General features: G+C 35.9%; 6 protein-coding genes, 8 long non-coding RNA genes and 2 other non-coding genes across 16 annotated transcripts, besides 1 other annotated feature; 7 read left to right on the top strand and 9 right to left on the bottom strand.

Moving 5' to 3' along the window:
* Positions 1–188: 188 nt before the first annotated feature.
* Positions 189–731, bottom strand: SPOM_SPNCRNA.5998. Its single transcript, NR_195348.1, has one exon. It is a non-coding gene; the product is annotated as a non-coding RNA (long non-coding RNA).
* On the top strand, positions 612–2545 carry dis2 (serine/threonine protein phosphatase PP1 catalytic subunit Dis2; the record flags this gene model as incomplete). The annotated part of the gene is made up of 2 exons (NM_001022239.3): positions 612–663; positions 1060–2545. 2 exons carry the CDS (start codon positions 612–614, stop codon positions 1989–1991), a joined length of 984 nt encoding a protein of 327 aa, NP_596317.1. The 3' UTR covers positions 1992–2545.
* SPOM_SPNCRNA.5997 lies at positions 1013–1316 on the bottom strand. The gene has a single exon (NR_195347.1). It is a non-coding gene; the product is annotated as a non-coding RNA (long non-coding RNA).
* SPOM_SPNCRNA.5996 lies at positions 1571–2435 on the bottom strand. The gene has a single exon (NR_195346.1). It is a non-coding gene; the product is annotated as a non-coding RNA (long non-coding RNA).
* Positions 2546–2786: 241 nt separating the features above from the next.
* snR93 lies at positions 2787–2929 on the bottom strand. Its single transcript, NR_197152.1, has one exon. It is a non-coding gene; the product is annotated as a box H/ACA small nucleolar RNA snR93 (small nucleolar RNA).
* Positions 2930–3013: 84 nt separating this feature from the next.
* rpl29 (60S ribosomal protein L29) lies at positions 3014–3397 on the bottom strand. The gene is made up of 2 exons (NM_001022238.3): positions 3361–3397; positions 3014–3307 (listed from the first exon to the last, which is right to left on the bottom strand). Exons 1-2 carry the CDS (start codon positions 3385–3387, stop codon positions 3149–3151), a joined length of 186 nt encoding a protein of 61 aa, NP_596316.1. The 5' UTR covers positions 3388–3397; the 3' UTR covers positions 3014–3148.
* Positions 3398–4064: 667 nt separating this feature from the next.
* SPOM_SPRRNA.41 lies at positions 4065–4144 on the top strand (the record flags this gene model as incomplete). The annotated part of the gene is made up of 1 exon (NR_151427.1): positions 4065–4144. It is a non-coding gene; the product is annotated as a 5S ribosomal RNA (ribosomal RNA).
* Positions 4145–4364: 220 nt separating this feature from the next.
* pob3 (histone H2A-H2B chaperone, FACT complex subunit Pob3) lies at positions 4365–6335 on the bottom strand. Its single transcript, NM_001022237.3, has 2 exons — positions 6065–6335; positions 4365–6005 (listed from the first exon to the last, which is right to left on the bottom strand). Exons 1-2 carry the CDS (start codon positions 6299–6301, stop codon positions 4704–4706), a joined length of 1539 nt encoding a protein of 512 aa, NP_596315.1. The 5' UTR covers positions 6302–6335; the 3' UTR covers positions 4365–4703.
* Positions 4633–4841, top strand: SPOM_SPNCRNA.5995. Its single transcript, NR_195345.1, has one exon. It is a non-coding gene; the product is annotated as a non-coding RNA (long non-coding RNA).
* On the top strand, positions 5660–5892 carry SPOM_SPNCRNA.5994. The gene has a single exon (NR_195344.1). It is a non-coding gene; the product is annotated as a non-coding RNA (long non-coding RNA).
* A 102-nt stretch (positions 6336–6437) lies between the features above and the next one.
* Positions 6438–6747: an LONG TERMINAL REPEAT.
* A 46-nt stretch (positions 6748–6793) lies between these two features.
* Positions 6794–7209, top strand: SPOM_SPNCRNA.5993. Its single transcript, NR_195343.1, has one exon. It is a non-coding gene; the product is annotated as a non-coding RNA (long non-coding RNA).
* A 15-nt stretch (positions 7210–7224) lies between these two features.
* caf5 (plasma membrane spermine family transmembrane transporter Caf5) lies at positions 7225–9129 on the bottom strand. The gene has a single exon (NM_001022236.3). It carries the CDS (start codon positions 9028–9030, stop codon positions 7435–7437), a length of 1596 nt encoding a protein of 531 aa, NP_596314.1. The 5' UTR covers positions 9031–9129; the 3' UTR covers positions 7225–7434.
* Positions 8328–9304, top strand: SPOM_SPNCRNA.1585. Its single transcript, NR_150477.1, has one exon. It is a non-coding gene; the product is annotated as a non-coding RNA (long non-coding RNA).
* Positions 9305–9807: 503 nt separating this feature from the next.
* Positions 9808–12570, bottom strand: iqw1 (WD repeat-containing protein). Its single transcript, NM_001022235.3, has 5 exons — positions 12478–12570; positions 12339–12432; positions 11608–12292; positions 10068–11566; positions 9808–10016 (listed from the first exon to the last, which is right to left on the bottom strand). The coding sequence occupies exons 1-5, from the start codon at positions 12536–12538 to the stop codon at positions 9926–9928; spliced, it is 2430 nt and encodes an 809-aa protein (NP_596313.1). The 5' UTR covers positions 12539–12570; the 3' UTR covers positions 9808–9925.
* A 35-nt stretch (positions 12571–12605) lies between these two features.
* On the top strand, positions 12606–13938 carry SPOM_SPNCRNA.1584. Its single transcript, NR_150476.1, has one exon. It is a non-coding gene; the product is annotated as a non-coding RNA (long non-coding RNA).
* On the bottom strand, positions 12769–13981 carry ptn1 (phosphatidylinositol-3,4,5-trisphosphate3-phosphatase Ptn1). The gene has a single exon (NM_001022234.3). It carries the CDS (start codon positions 13885–13887, stop codon positions 12841–12843), a length of 1047 nt encoding a protein of 348 aa, NP_596312.1. The 5' UTR covers positions 13888–13981; the 3' UTR covers positions 12769–12840.
* Between the last annotated feature and the right edge of the window lie 83 nt (positions 13982–14064).

Here is a 14064-nt window from a genome sequence, read left to right as displayed (position 1 = left end):
GATAAAATACTGCGAAATTAAAATGTTCTGAATATACCATTTTAAATTCTAATGAAGTTTTCTTGCAAAACAATAAACCGATATTATCTTGAAGTAGGTTGCTATCTCTTAAAATATTTAAATTATTCTTCACCTTTTATTAATAAAGAAAATTGAATCAATTTGCTAGACAATTTGTAGAGCAGCAAGATTTAGAGGGTTGTTTAAAATCAACAATTAATATAAGAAAAGAATTCCAAAGTAATTTAATTATAGGTTTATATACGTTTTTTTAATGTAGTAGTGATTATAGAAACTAGGAATATAGGAAAGTAGGCACATATTATGCATCAAGCTCGTTGTACACCCACCACCCAACCATTCAACTACCTACTACATACAACTCACTCCAGTTTCCTACTGTTAGCCATAACCTTTATTTCTGAGTTAGCAGCAAATATTGCTTTTAAACGGTTTGCCGACTGAATACCGTTCTCCGTCCGTCTTACTTTTCCTCGGAACACTTTACTTGGAAGAAAAATCGTCGAAATTCGGTCGAGTAAAAAATTAATCACAGACCCAAAAATTTGACTTCATAAGTGTCAAAAGCGGTTATATTGGATACCTGTAAAATGTCGAACCCAGATGTGGATTTGGATTCCATTATCGACCGCTTGTTAGAAGGTGAGTGGGGAAAAGCAGACTTGATCATGATGAAGGGTTGAGTTTAGACAAATTTTTGAAAGGAAATTGAAATCAGTTGTTGTTTAATACAATAATTTACATGAAGAAACTGGAAACGACTCTATGTAAATGTTCATTCAACTGTTCATAAAATTTGAGGAAAACCCAGGAAAAAGGGAAAGTTTTTTCTTTGAAAACGTTTAGAAAGCATTTTCTTTGATTCTTGGTCTCATTTGTGATGACACTTGCTTTATATACATAATCACGCATATTTGTATTCAAATGCGATTGCATATTGGCATATATCGTGTTTCTGTGTGAATGATTTTTCTAACCAATACTTCCATCCTTAATTTTACCATTTAAACCATTTAGCTATTTACTAACTTCTTTTAGTCCGTGGTAGTCGTCCAGGTAGACAGGTTCAATTATCTGAAGATGAAATACGATTTTTATGTAACAAAGCACGTGAAATATTTATTAGTCAACCTATCCTTCTAGAGCTTGAAGCTCCTTTGAAAATTTGTGGAGATATTCATGGCCAATATTACGATCTTCTTCGACTTTTTGAGTACGGAGGATTCCCTCCAGAAGCCAACTATCTGTTTCTAGGTGATTATGTTGACAGAGGAAAACAAAGCTTGGAAGTAATTTGTCTTTTGCTCGCTTATAAAATCAAGTACCCCGAAAATTTTTTTATTTTACGTGGAAATCATGAATGCGCCAGTATTAATCGTATCTATGGATTTTACGATGAATGTAAGCGCCGTTATAACATTAAGTTATGGAAAACATTTACAGATTGCTTCAACTGCCTTCCTATAGCAGCTATCATTGATGAAAAAATTTTTACTATGCATGGAGGTCTTTCGCCAGATTTGAACTCTATGGACCAGATCCAAAGAATCATGCGACCGACCGATGTCCCTGATACTGGGTTACTCTGTGATTTACTTTGGTCTGATCCTGACAAGGATCTTACAGGCTGGGGTGATAATGATAGAGGTGTTTCTTTCACGTTTGGACCTGATGTTGTCTCTCGGTTTTTGCACAAACACGATATGGATCTTGTTTGCCGAGCCCATCAGGTTGTGGAAGACGGTTATGAGTTCTTCTCTAAACGTCAGCTAGTCACATTGTTCAGTGCACCTAATTACTGTGGCGAGTTTGATAATGCAGGTGCGATGATGAGTGTTGACGAGAGCTTGTTGTGCAGTTTCCAGATTTTGAAACCGGCTGAAAAAAAACAACGCTACGGATACCAAGGTTCAAGTCAAAATTGGCACATGACTCCACCTCGGAAGAATAAGACAGGAAATTCAAAGTAATTTAAGCTCAATCCAATTTCTCCCATTCTTTTTTGTTGGTTTCATTTTCCACAAGCAACAATTCGACGATAATACCGCTTTATGTAGCTGTTTGAACGGATTTCTTTTCGTCATTTCTCAATGGTCGATGATTAATTGTTCATGAAATAACTGAATGTTCTTTTAAGAAATTATTTTTTGCACTACCATTTCATTATTCATTTTCTTTCTTTTCCGTCAATTGTTAGATGTATATAGACTATTGCCTTTTATTTTTCATCATCTAAATTCCCTTTTTTAACAAAATCTGACGCTTAAAAGACGGATGTTTTTACCGAGCAATAGTTGTTTGAACTACTTTATACTTCTTATCTTCGAGAGAGTGCTTAACGTTGATGATGGCATTTTCCGCTGCAAGCTTCTGTTTGCTATCGGTGGAATCCTTTATAATGACCATTGACAATTTTGTTTAAAGGTCTTTCATTTCAATTATGTATACTGGTCTCACGTTGGAAAATAATTTGCCTATTTAGTTATTGTTTATACTACTATGCAATCAAATTTCCTTTTCAGTGATGCTATTTTATGGTAGTTCACACGTTTATATACAGTAGGCTTATACAATGTTTCGGCATTCCTTGGGATTTGATAATATAAAGCCACCGTTTAATCGTAAGAGAGAGTAAGGTGCTTATTATCATTACAGCTATTTACCGGCGAGTTAGCAGAGTACTCACTAACAAGTCTATGAACACAATAATAATATTAAGAAATTCAGATTTATACTGCTGCTAAGGTACTATCAATTAATAGAAAATTTGTACCACCCAATTCTTGACTAAATTCGGTGAAGATTAGCCGAAAGTTAGCCAATATGTATAAGGGCGAATCATCAGTCTAGCACGAAAAACAAGTTCAACCGCAATTAATCTCACGGGTAATTTTGTTAAAAAGTGCAATGATACAATTTACTTTAGATTAACAGAACGTCACAGCTATTCATATACATCCAGTAAGAGCTTACTCTACGCATTCGCTTTAAATTTAACCGGCAGACTACCTTTATTTTTAGAAGCACAAATCAAACGAGATTCTCATTTTAGAAATCCAAAATTTTTAAAACGTTGAATTATGCCATTTATGTAGAAACCAAACTAAGACAACTAATTCCAAGCATTTTAAGCAGAGGCCTTAGCTTGACGAATAGCTTCGACGGTACCACGGTTGGCAAACTTTTGGTTGCGGCGGAACTTAGCATCACGGTACTTAAGAGAATCGTAACGGTGCTTTTGAGGACGCTTAATACCGTTACGGTGAGCCTTCTTGTTTTGGTTGTGCTAAGCTCAGTTAGTATTAACATTCATTCAACAATCTACAAAGACAAACTCACATTAGTATGATTCTTCGACTTGGCCATTTTGGTTCCTGGATAGGTGAAAGAGGATTATGCAAAGCAAAATATTGTTTCAAAAAAAGCAGTCACGTTTACAAGTTTCTGTAGCGTAGTTTACTAAAGCGAATACCGATATCGTCGGTATTACATTAAATTATGAATGATAACTTCGGCGAGTTCCCATTGCATTGGTGCTGTGTGTATGCATAATTGCTAAATAATCGTGTAGTTGAAATGTTTTTGAGCACTTTTGTGTAAAACATAACGATGAAGGAAAGTGAAGTACTGGAATGTTAATAAAATAAAATGGTAATAAATAAAAAAATGATCAAATAAACGCTTACTCTGTAATTTATGTTGTATTCCAAGTTATAAATTAAAACAACTAACAAGCTATCGTAGCAATTACAGGATAACGCAAAACATGATCTATGTTTATGACTAGTACTTCAATTTGTTTGATGCTCGGCGCGGAAAAATGAAAGCTCGATGCATTGATTTTAAAAATATTGGTAGATTCTTAAAACCACAATCATAGTTTTTTTTTTTTTTTTTTTTCGTTTCGTCTGATCAATGTGCAAAGTATGCACTTTCTTCTATTTTTACTACACATTTCAACATCCAAACAATTTTGCACTATAATAATTATAACACAGTTGTATTGTTGTCAGCCATACCTAGGCGAAAACACCGGTTCCCGTCTGCAGCTAAGCGTCTGATGGCTTTGTTAGTACCATCGTAGGAGACAATATGGGAATCCCGGGTGCTGTAGGCTATTTTTCTCATTATTGCATACTAATGTTAAATAACGGTGTCGTAAACGTTTTGGCTATGCATCCATAGGTACTGTAGTTAATATTCTAAATAAAAGACATCATTCAAAAGTCCATGTACTGATGATATCTACAAATAATCTCATAAGTATAAATAAATAATACACTTTTAAACGATTGTCTTAATATATTACGAGATGATTTTGTGAAAGACGTTTATGCTACTTTGAAATGGATATCTCAGGATTTTCTCAAAATAGAAAGGTCATAGCAATGTATAAAGGAAAACATGCGAGTCATTAGGCGTCTTGTGACCTTGGAATAATTTTGCCTAGTCAAAATTGTGGAACAGTATATATTTTGACCGGTAAGTGTTATTTTTTCTAAAAGGATTTTACCACTCGGATTCATCGATAGAAGTTTCCTTATGTGACATAAAAATGCACAAGAGTGCCAACTTTGAGGATTCCGAAGAATTAAAATAAAAAATTTGTAATAGCAAAAGACAAGGCTGAAAAGTTGATCCAAATAGACTTCCAATTTAACATTGCTCAATTTTATAGATCATTACTCCGAACCCTCAGCACCAGAAGCACCTTCTTCATCAGAAGATTCTGCATTTTCATCATATTCTTCAGCAACATCGCTTTCACTTTCAGCTTGAAAATCTTCGTCTTCTGATAGTGCTTCTTCCATTTCCTCATCCCCTTCCTCATCTTCATCGTCCAAGGCAGATGTAAGCAATGTTTGCTGTGTTTCATCCGCTAAGTCATTATGAATCTTAATTTGTTTTGATTCTAAAAAGGCAACCAAAGCGCTCTGTTCAACTCTATTTATGTTCGAAAACTGATAAGACGTACCAGAGCGAAGGGTAAAAGTAAGATCAAATGTACGGGCAGCGGATACAGACATGCCAACACGTGAAAGTGTTACACGAGTAATATCGGATGTATTCATGAGAAGCGTAGGTTTAGGAATGAAGAGAAATGATTTATCTAAGCAATATAATTGGCCTTCATTCGCCTTATAAGAACACTTGACTGCAGCGTGACCCTCATGACTAAGAAATTCTGCTGGTGTTGTAACTTTTCGGCCAGTCAAGCCCCTAAAGATTTGACTTACAACTTCAAAAGCAGGTTGATCATAGCTGGCTTTTACCTTATCAGCGTATTTTTCTTTTAAGACTGTCTCTTCAATGTTTAAATCCACTTCCATATCTTCATCACGAACAAACTGAGTAACTAGGAATGGATAGCGTGTTTGTCCCTGCCTAAGAGGAGGTTCCAATCCAATGACAAACACCACATGTTGCTCATCGGGTTTTGGGAGTAAAAATAGACTATTGATGGAGCTGTACTCAACCTTGTAATCATATGTTTTGCCACGAAGTCGCATACAAGTTTCATACATATCTATATCGTAACGTCCACGTGGTGTAAGCAAAAGAATTTCAGAAAATGATACAATTGCATCTCCAGCTGCTTGCCCAATATCTGCTCTTTCTTTTAGGGATTCATAAAATAAATTTGCAGCGTTCTGTTCTACTTCTTCACCGTCAGCGGCATCTTCCTTTGCGGTTGTCCCGGGCACATACAAACGCATCTCAACAAGCTCATCAACTTGAGCAGAAGGAATTTGCTTATCGTCTGTTGTAGAGAATTCCAAAGCCACCTCATTTTTTCCCGAAAGATTAGTATTCGTGACAGCTGAAATAGGAATCTCAAAGGCTGGCCGAGAATTGACATCAAACACAAGTTCTGAGCCTAAAAAATTAGCTTCTCCCCAATTCCATCCCTTAATGGAAAATTCTTTTTGCTCAATTCCCATGTCAAAATTTTGTTTAATAACATTGATCAAATCATCGAGGTCCTGAGCATGTTTAATTAGTATAATCTTCAAAAACAAAACACTTAGTTAAAAAAATTTACCTCCTGTGAAAATCCGTCAAGACTGACTGGATCTTTGCTTTTCAAAATGATTTTCAACTCATATCCACGCGCAAAGCGACTCCAACAAAAACGTCTAATCTCACTTATAGGTAATGTGAATGGTTCTGCTAAGCTAGGTGACTTCCAACCAAGACCACTCGGGGCTATACGAAGTTTTCCCGGTTTTTCACTTAGATTTAAATAAATATTGTCATACTGAACCGTTTTGGCCGCCATTTTTTATAACTGGTGAAGTATTAAGTATTTGGTCAGAAAACAGCTATACCAGGTTATTCTCAAATTCACACATTAACACATTTGTTCGTTTGCGTTAAAACCTAACAACGTTTATTAACGTATTAACATTATAACATCAGTTACGCAGTTTGGCATCTGTTTTAAACGATACGATAAACTGCGGTGAGTTTTCCTTGTGACCTATTATATTGCAATACACAGATAATATAAGTAGCGATCGAGTATAGGTATTATACTATTTAAGTTGTGTCATTAATATAGCTTATAACTAAACTGAGGAACGAGGTTCAGCTATAGATCTATTTTTAGTATTTAGATAATATAGATAGAAATAGACAATCAATAAAATCAATCTCAATATCATATCATATATAGTACGATGAATAATTAGGACATGTGACATACATATTAGCGTAGTGTAGTATTCTTTACATATAAATATGTATTTTGAAACGCACTACAAATCACTATTCAATGAATGTTTAATTTGAACGGCGTCCCGAGTCAGAAAATACAAACAATTCAATTAGCACTGTAACTCTGCTTAAACTTGATTTTTACTTATTGTAATTATAATACACTTATTTATTCTCATTAATAATATGTGTTGCATCCGCAAATAAATTACACCCATTTACTTTCATGAATTTAAAATAGTGGGTTCAATTGTACTCTTTACATCTGCGTGCTTTTTGAATTGCTCAATGGGCTTAAAATAATAAAGCTACAGTTCAATTGGGCTTTAAAGCGCAAGAATAAATACAATACAACCACAACTTCATTCGTTTATTGGCCTTGTAGTACCTTTTCTGTTTTATAAAAAAAATAAATTTAAGATTGAACGTGAATTTTGTATACCAAATTTTATTTAAATAGACAATTACAAGTTCAAGTCTAGAAACGTTCTAAACTGATAGATAATATAATATCAATCAATACCTCAATTAGCGACACAAAATAACACCATTAAATTTCATAAAACTCTATAAAAATTGAAAGAGAAGTGTCCATTACACTTATCTTTGAACAAGGGAGTATAGCCTTCATCATATACATCTTGATAACGCGCGGACAAATCCGGAAATAATTAAATGATCTCAACAACAGTGGAATTAAGAAGCATATTTTGAACGGCTTCTCAGTTTCAGACCCCATTTATGTAGCACGAAAGGAATAGGAATCATTAAGCAAGCAACTATACCAAGGATAGTACTTCCCCAGGCAACTGGAGCATAGGAAGGGCCTGTATTATTAAACATAGCTCGGGCAAACAATGGGAATGATGCAGCCATAGCCGAACGAAATAGGTCGTTTCCAGCAAACACAGATGCAACGTACTTTGGGTATGAAGCAGCCAAATACTGAAACATACTTTGAAACATTAAAAAGGCCCCAGATGCGTAAAAGAGCGTACTGACGATTGGTACAATCCAATGGACCGATTCTCTTCCCGACCAGCCAAACCAGAAAAGGCAAATGGGAATAAAGAACGTTGCTGGAAATGAAATGACCAAAACTCCTTCCGGAGCAAAATCACCACCACTGGCCATGAATGCTGGGATCATCACTTTATACAGGAATACGAAATAGCAGGCTAAAGTAATCAAGGCACCCACGAGAATACCTAAGTAAACCAAGCCATTTTCAATAATGGTAAAATGGTAAACGCTAGTAAAAAGGATTGGGAAAGCTTCGAACCACAGATATAAAATTGAATAGATTAGCCCAATATATATATTTAAAGACAATACTATCGGCTCCGAAATACTTAGTATTATCGGACGAATTATGGTTTCCTTTGCAAGCTGAGCAACACTTAAATGGGAAGATGCCAATTCGGCCTCTGTTCTATAATTTTCGTTTCCAGTTATCTTACGGAACCTCTTTGCCCTCTTATATAATATATGCCATTCAGAAGTCTCTGGCATAAAAAAGAAGATAACAATCAATGCAAAGCCAGAAATCATCATCAAAAGCCAAAATTGCCATCTCCAAGATTCAGCAACGACCATCGCTCCACCAAGCAACGGTCCCAAAACTGGACCACCGATGGCTCCAATTGCCCAAAAACACATAAAGTAGGGAAGAAGCCATGGTTGCCAAATATCTGCCAAAGTAGCACCTCCAGTCGCTAGAGCTGGCGAGCCGAAGAAACCGGCCAAAAACCTCATTGGTAATAAGACGCCCAAGCTAGATCCCAGTGCGGTGGGAATCTGTAAACACACAAATACAAGGAGAGAAAGAACATAAATCTTTTGGCGACCAACTTGTGGAATCTCCGAGAGTGGAGACAAAATTAGGGGACCGATGGCATAGCCAAGTACAAAAAGAGTCAATCCCAAAACTACGGGAACAGTTCCTACGTGCATCGTTTCTTGCATTTCTGATATACCTGGAGTAAAAATTGCTGATCCCACATAAACCGCAAACGTTAAGAAGCAAATATCAAAAGTCACCACAAGCTTTGCCCACAAAGGCCAATTTAGGGGATTTTCGGGATCGTTGGCATCATCCCATCGCACAATAATGTGTCCCTCTGAATTAACTTCATGAATCTTCAGATCGCCGGATTCCGAGCTGCATGAGTCATTGGAATCTACTTTGCTAATGTCTTTCCATACTCTCAGTTTCTCTAAGTCGTTGTCATTGGAGTTGTGAGAAACGTATTCGACCAATTCGCCGAAAACGGTTTCCCTTAAAAATCCCATTTAAATGACCGTATGTAAAAACCAAAGTTAGTTCTATTTTTTGGTCTCGGTTAACTTTATTAAAAACTTGACAGATTATTTGCCCACACTTGCTGGTACAATTGTCTGGCTACATTCTTCTCCTAATATACCCTTCGTGCCTTACCTAATCAACGTGAATGTTTACTAAGTGTAAAGTAAGCATATATTGATTGATTAGTCAATTATGTGAGATTCCTTCTTTCAATTATCCATCGTATTCTAAGTCGTTTCAGTAAGCAGTATTAAAAGTGCAAAATCATCTTGTTGCTTATGTAAACAAAAAAAAAATTAAGATTGGAAGTTACAACAAACATTTCTAACGTACATCAGTCGATCGTCATCTCGCGTAAAAAATTCTGCCTTAATTTTTGTCAGCAAAAGAAAGCGAAATTAAAAAGTAAAAACAGAACTATATGACTAATCAAAACTAAGTATGAATTAATTCTTTTCAGAGTAATGCGAATACAACAGTTACTTAAAAAAATGATGTCGTTAAAAACAATTTTAACTTCAAACTATGATTAAGTAGGTAGACGATCGACGGAAGACAGAAAATAAGAGGGATTGCTATGCTTGCCGTTTTCCTTTGAAGACGATGTTTCAAGAAAATTAAAATTTAATATTTTACTTTTAAAGAAAAGCTTATATAAAAAATGACTATTAAACATCTGCAGTCATACGCACTTAATATTTGTCCAAATGAATATGCCGAAATTGTCTTGCTTTTAACTACTTCGCTTAAATTCCCAACTTTATCCCAAAAAGTAAAATCATATAGTTATTTCACAACATTAAGTTTACTTGAAAATGTCTAATCATTAATCATAAATAGTTTTAATAGAGAAAATGTGAGCTTCAAAAAAAACTTCCTCAGTTACATAATACTACAAGCATCGGTATCGAGCACTTCGTGTCCAAACCCATCATCCAAATGTGCACGATATGCAAGATGTGACAACATACGACTAGAAGAACGGTTAGTATTTACATGAGCAAATTAGAAGTATTCAACAAACCTCGTTATGTAGGAATCTCGCGACCCCTGCTGCCTATTCATTTCATTGGTAGCAATTATTTTGTAACTATTGGAAGTATGGTTCCTTGAACAACCTGATGGTGGAGTGTTCTCAGTATTGAATATCTTCACGGTGGAATCAATACCGGACACAGCAAGCGTGGGACAACGGGGATGCCCTTCTATAACGTTAACAGCTTCACTATCGCCATGGATAATTGCAAGAATGGAAGCATTTAACTTATCCCAAATAAAAAACCTGCCATCGTCAGAACCACTCATGACATATTCATCATTTTGACCATAGAAATTAACATTTTTAATAGACTCTACGTTGCAGTGACCATAATAACTTTTAACATGTGTGTTCACCGGCACATTTGGTTCCACTGCTTTCCGCTTCTTCATTCTTAAAGACAACAAAGTCGGACCTTCATCCGAATCCTCATCACTTTCATCATCATCATCACTAGCATAGGAGTAACTTTCCTCATCCTGGTAATCATCATCGTCATCATTGAGATCAGAATGCCCAGTATACATACTGACAATATTTTCTCCCGAACTACTTTCAACTTCATTTTCATAGTTCACTGGCGGTTCCAACAATGTCAAGAACCCGTTTTCATCATCAAGTCTTTGGCTGGAAGTAACGTCAGAAGTACTGCTGTCCCAAGGCTGAAATTGCTCCCAGTAGATATCGGAGGATATAAGAAGAAGACAACCGCGTAAAACTTTATGTATCCAAAAAAACCGCCTTACAGAAGATAAATCATTAGTATCTATCCTAGCAAATGCCCTAATCATTTCAGAGGGATTTGAGAATAAAACCCGAGATGGTTCATCAGGATCACACAAAACAAAGTTTTGGCGAGCAACGTTCGTAGGCGGAGACATTTGTAGTGCCCAATGGTCCGATATTCCTAACAAATATCGTGTAACCCAATTCATAAAATCATACAACCATCCCCAGCCAGCTTGTATAATGGTGTTCGGTTCCAAACTCACAGTATCATCCATAAGCGCTAAAATAGAAACACACGCTCTCCAATAACGTAAAGCACTAACGCGGATACTATGATTCAAACCGTTTGAATCGGGAATATAATTATAATTTTCCAAGAAATAAATAGCGTCTTTAACGTACTGAATAGAGCGAGAAAAATGAGATAAACGACCGCTAACAATGCTCTCATACAGTCCTCCATTTTCGGTAGTAAAAAACTTTTCGATATTCTCATACATCTGATAAAATGTATGCTTTCGAGGTTGGGCTGCTGTATACGGATTTCTTGACACTCTACTAGCTGGAGTAGAAGCACCAAAGTTATTCTTATACCATGGCGAGTAATTTTTCCTTTTCAGCGGCTGTGTTTGAAGTAACGAAGGCTTAGACGGCTTTTTATTTGAATCCTCTATTTTATTAAAAGTTGGTGTATAAGATTTATCTTCATGAACATGGAATAAATATACATAATCAGAGTTCCAACTGACAAGCAACTATAACAAACATTAGAGATCACCCATGCAATAAGACTTACCTCATTAGGATTAGCAGCACTAAACTGACAACAAGTGATATAACGATCCAAGATACCTTGGGAATTACATGAGCCATCTGGACTAAATTTACGAACACAACGGCAGTCTTTTTCGGGAGAAGTGTTCATAGTCCAATCATCCCGGAAAGATTTTTTAACCATCCGGCGATCATATAGAAACGCGTACGGATGAGTACCACCAATTGCAAAATAATAAGGGTTTGAAGGGGACATGGTTATAGTGTATAAATTGATGCGATATGGGTTATAATTTACCAGTATAGAAGGACAATCCAAATCTTGATTGCAGACATGTGGCTCACGAATATCGTATTGACGAGCCGTCCCATCTTCACTGCAAACTAGAAAAGTATGACCATTGTCACAAGGGACGATGTTTTTAACAGAATCAAGAGCACAACTCCAACATCTAGTTTGAGTCTCCATGCCGTGATCCATTCCTCCTTCTTTACTTGAATCTAAATCAAACAACTTAATAAGCTTATCACCACTAGCAGACAATATTTGCCGGTTATTAGAATATGGGACAAATTTCGCACTGAAGATATTTTGAACATGGCCAGTAGATATTAAATGCCGTGGCTTGTATTCATTGAAAACATCCCAGACAATTAGTCTTGTATCATCACTTCCTGATAACAAGAATTCACCGTCCGCGGACCAGCTGAAAATTGTAAGCATTGTAGAACAAATTGTTATAAAACACTTACTCTAGTGTATTAACACATCCCGTATGACCAGTTAATTCTTTCTGCAAATCTATACCGGTCAACCAAGTCGAATTGCCGTAGATATCTCGACTGACTAATAAACTAGTTAGCATCATTCAAAAACAAAACAAGAGCATACTTTTTCGCTGAAACCAATCTCTATAATCCAATTGACGCAAGGATAGTGATATCCCAGACATGAGAGTCAATTCAGCGATTAACAAGCGTTGGTGGAAGACAAGCTCAATTCAAGTGGATGTCGGTAATGTAGCCACGATGAGTTAATACCATAAATCGTAACTGCAAACTCGAATCTTAGAGTATAAGCCTTAAACTCAAACTCCTATGTTTTTTTTAAAATTTAAAAAAAAAACTTGAAGCGCCTCTGTAATTTACTGAAGTAGAAACACTTCAACATGTGAGTTTATTTCGATGATCGAAAGGAGGATCTAATTGCACAAATAATCATTTTATTTTACACTAATATAATATTTACAAAATATCAAAAAACATTTTCATATACAATTGTCAGTTGTTCGAAAAAGGGGTCACTTCGTCGGCTATTATCCATTTCAGACCAGGAGAACGAAATTGACTGTTGTCCTTGCAGAAAGGAATTTATACCTTGTTGAAAATTTATCCCGTTTGTGTATTCCACAAGCATAGGTTGAAAGTGAGTATGAAACCAACATTGCACACTCGAAGGAAAGTAAAACTGGCCCTTGCGTTCGACTCTGAGCAAAAGGTCTTTCTCCGATGTTTCTAGGTTGCATTGTATCCCCCATATACGTTTTCCTTCTTTTATGCTTACATTATGGGATGATATATCTGAACTCTTCCACAGAGCAACTGGATTTATGTTTCGTCCCTTAGAGAAGGCATGCAATGATAGAATCAAAGATGAATTTTTTTTAATATTCAAACATTTAAAACTTTTAAAAAAAGTGGTACCAGTATTAAATTCCACAGCTTTCAAATAATTCGGGAACTGTTTTAAAATTTCGATATAATAGACGTAACGTATTTGCGATGAAATGGTAAGACCGTGCCCTCGAACCATTCTTTTTTCAGTATATAGTTCAAGACTTTGCTTGGCTGTCAAGCCTCCGAAAGCTACCAAGTAGCTACATATTACAGTTCCTGTACGTCCTTTTCCGGCCTTACAATGAACTACCAATGTCAACAAAGGTTGCGTTTGAAAGAGTGCATCCATATTCATAACAATAGCCCATAAAAAGAGAAGCGGAGGTGGATTATGATCTTGAAATCCATAATTTATGACATTTGGTTTAAATAATTCCAAATGGTAAACTGTTTCTTCGGCACATAAATTCAACAATATCCAGTTGTCTTTCAATTGCGTTGTAAGATATTTAAATACATCCAATTCGTCGTTTCGATATAACTTATGTATTCCAGCAGCCGGTGTAGACATAGCAATTACCTTGGAAGTAATATAAACCATATCTAAGTAAGCAAAGCTACGATTCACTTTTTCTTGTTTGAGGCCTTTTCGACCCCTCGAAACTACTGATCGAAGTATATTCATGGAAAATTACATGTTTAATTAGTTATTTGTAATATACTAGGATAATACTGCAGATGCCGTTGACTGTTGAAATATGAGGTAAGCTGCACTGTTCAGAAGAAAATAAGAGAAATACAATAAAGATTTTAGTAATGAACTTTAAGCGGGTAGGTATCAACCATAGTGACGTGAATAAAT

This window comes from Schizosaccharomyces pombe, assembly GCF_000002945.2.
Source record: "Schizosaccharomyces pombe strain 972h- genome assembly, chromosome: II".
Classification (NCBI taxonomy): domain Eukaryota; kingdom Fungi; phylum Ascomycota; class Schizosaccharomycetes; order Schizosaccharomycetales; family Schizosaccharomycetaceae; genus Schizosaccharomyces; species Schizosaccharomyces pombe.
This window is presented reverse-complemented; position numbering and strand designations above follow the sequence as displayed.